A 2,177-nucleotide genomic window follows, 5' to 3' on the forward strand; every position below is an offset into this window, starting at 1 on the left:
CACCAAAGTATGTGTCTACCATTTTGCTTTTTATCCAATCCCAGAGGTTTCCCCACTTGGCTTTCTCCAGCCTCTCTAGTCTATCACCAATGGATTTCATGTAACCCACCTACATCCTCTCCTTTGATTGTAATGTATAAAAATAGATAAAAAACAACCATTCTCTGGAACATTATCCCAATCCATTGAGATACTGCTCCCTGGCAATTGTCTACAGTTTGCCTCAAATAAACTCACAAAAGTTCTTTACAGGTTTGAATGTTTTTATGTTAACAGGAGATTGCCCAAAGTAGTATTGTCGTAGTACAGGACCACATAAATCCACTGGCAGCAATTTACCAAAATCGGAGAGGACTTGACCTCCACACAGTTGAGAAAGGAAGGCTATGCCTATTCCTAGAGGAAGAATGCTGTTTTTACACCAACCAGTCTGGCATAGTAAGGGATGGGGCCAAGAAACTAGTTACTAGGTGGCTCTCTTTTCCTCCCTGGCTGCTTGAAGATAAACCTTCATCATGAATGACACGGTAACCATCCGGACCAGGAAGTTCATGACCAACAGACTACTTCGGCGGAAGCAAATGGTCATTGATGTCCTTCACCCTGGGAAGGCAACAGTACCCAAGAGAGAAATTCGGGAAAAACTCGCCAAAATGTATAAGACCACACCTGATGTCATCTTTGTGTTTGGATTCAGAACCCACTTTGGTGGCGGCAAGACCACTGGCTCTGGCATGATTTATGATTCCTTGGATTATGCAAAGAAAAATGAACCCAAACACAGACTTGCAAGACATGGCCTCTATGAGAAGAAGAAGACCTCAAGAAAACAGAGAAAGGAATGCAAGAACAGGATGAAGAAAGTCAGGGGGACTGCTAAGGCCAATGTTGGTGCTGGCAAAAAGTGAGCTGGAGATTGAACAACAGAAGGAGTAAAGATTCTTCGGTGATTTTATCTGTGATGGTTGTGCAGATTTTTCGTGAGAGGATTAATAAACTATAAACTTTTATGTGTGTGTGGGGGGGGGGGGCGGGGAAGAAACTAGTTACTAGTATGGGACTTCAAAAGTCCAACAACAACTTTCAGAATCCTTGGGCACCTGGCTGCAGAATCTTAACTGGACCTCCTGGCTTCTCCCTCTAGTCAGACCCCTCTTAATGCTCTTCCTGGCACTCATCTTTGGCCCATACATCCTAAGAGCCTTTTCCTCCTTCCTCCAAAACTGCATTCAGGCAATTACCAATAGATCCATAGAGAAAGTGATGCTATTCCAGACCTACACTAGATATCATCCCCTCCCTCAATCACCAACTCACTAGGGACATCTCTACACCCCACCTAGGCATGAAGAAGTTACAGAAGAATGAGATCAGCCTCCCTCATCATCCTGTGAGAATAAACAAGTCATCTTTTCTGTCAAAGAACAGTTTAGACAACGGCCATATTGGCCACATGGCTTGCATCTCCTTGGGGGCCGCCATCTTGAAACAGCAAAGGCCAACCCCTCCCTTTGAATTAGCCAATCGCAAAAGACTGTTCGCCTGAGCTCCAATCAAGAGCAAGGGACAGGTCATGTGCGTCAGGGATTATAAATCCCGAGCAGATCACCTGCTTGGTGTGCGCACCCTTCTATGTAGAAGTAAAGATATCTGCCTTGCTGCCTGGCTCCTGAATATGTCTTGTGTTCTACCAGGACCCCTGACTTGAGGGGCTTGCCTTATTTCTAACAATCCTCACCTTGAAGAAATCCCACCTTATAGGAACCCCAGCTTACAGGGGAAAAGAGAGAAAGAGAGAGAGACTGGAATGCTAGGCACATTCTTGTGCTCCATTATGCTCTGCTTGGGACTCTTGCCCCTCCAGGCAGTTTTCCTGTTATTCTCATTACAGGTTTCGCAAGACATGATTAACAGCCTTCAGTTTCCAGTAAACCACCTCACCCAGTTTCCAGTGGACTGCCTACACCCAGTTCCCCACCTGCACCTGTTCCAGCTGGTTACTCTGACTGACCTTTACAGGAGACATAAATATCCCGCTCCCCCTACTCTGCTCTAATGATGCCATTTTGGTCTCAGCCCTTCTGCTCACAGATATAACAATAAATTTCTGATTCTTTCTCACTTTTGGCATTGTGCATTCCTCCTTTGGTGACCTTAACAGGAAACATCTACCTCAG

General features: G+C 45.2%; 1 protein-coding gene across 1 annotated transcript; it reads left to right on the forward strand.

The window, feature by feature from the left end:
- Positions 1-476: 476 nt before the first annotated feature.
- Positions 477-1,008, forward strand: LOC307115653 (small ribosomal subunit protein eS24-like). Its single transcript, XM_079798957.1, has one exon. It carries the CDS (start codon positions 516-518, stop codon positions 906-908), a length of 393 nt encoding a protein of 130 aa, XP_079655083.1. The 5' UTR covers positions 477-515; the 3' UTR covers positions 909-1,008.
- Positions 1,009-2,177: the final 1,169 nt, after the last annotated feature.

Source organism: Cnephaeus nilssonii (assembly GCF_951640355.1).
Source record: "Cnephaeus nilssonii genome assembly, chromosome: 19".
NCBI lineage: Eukaryota > Metazoa > Chordata > Mammalia > Chiroptera > Vespertilionidae > Cnephaeus > Cnephaeus nilssonii.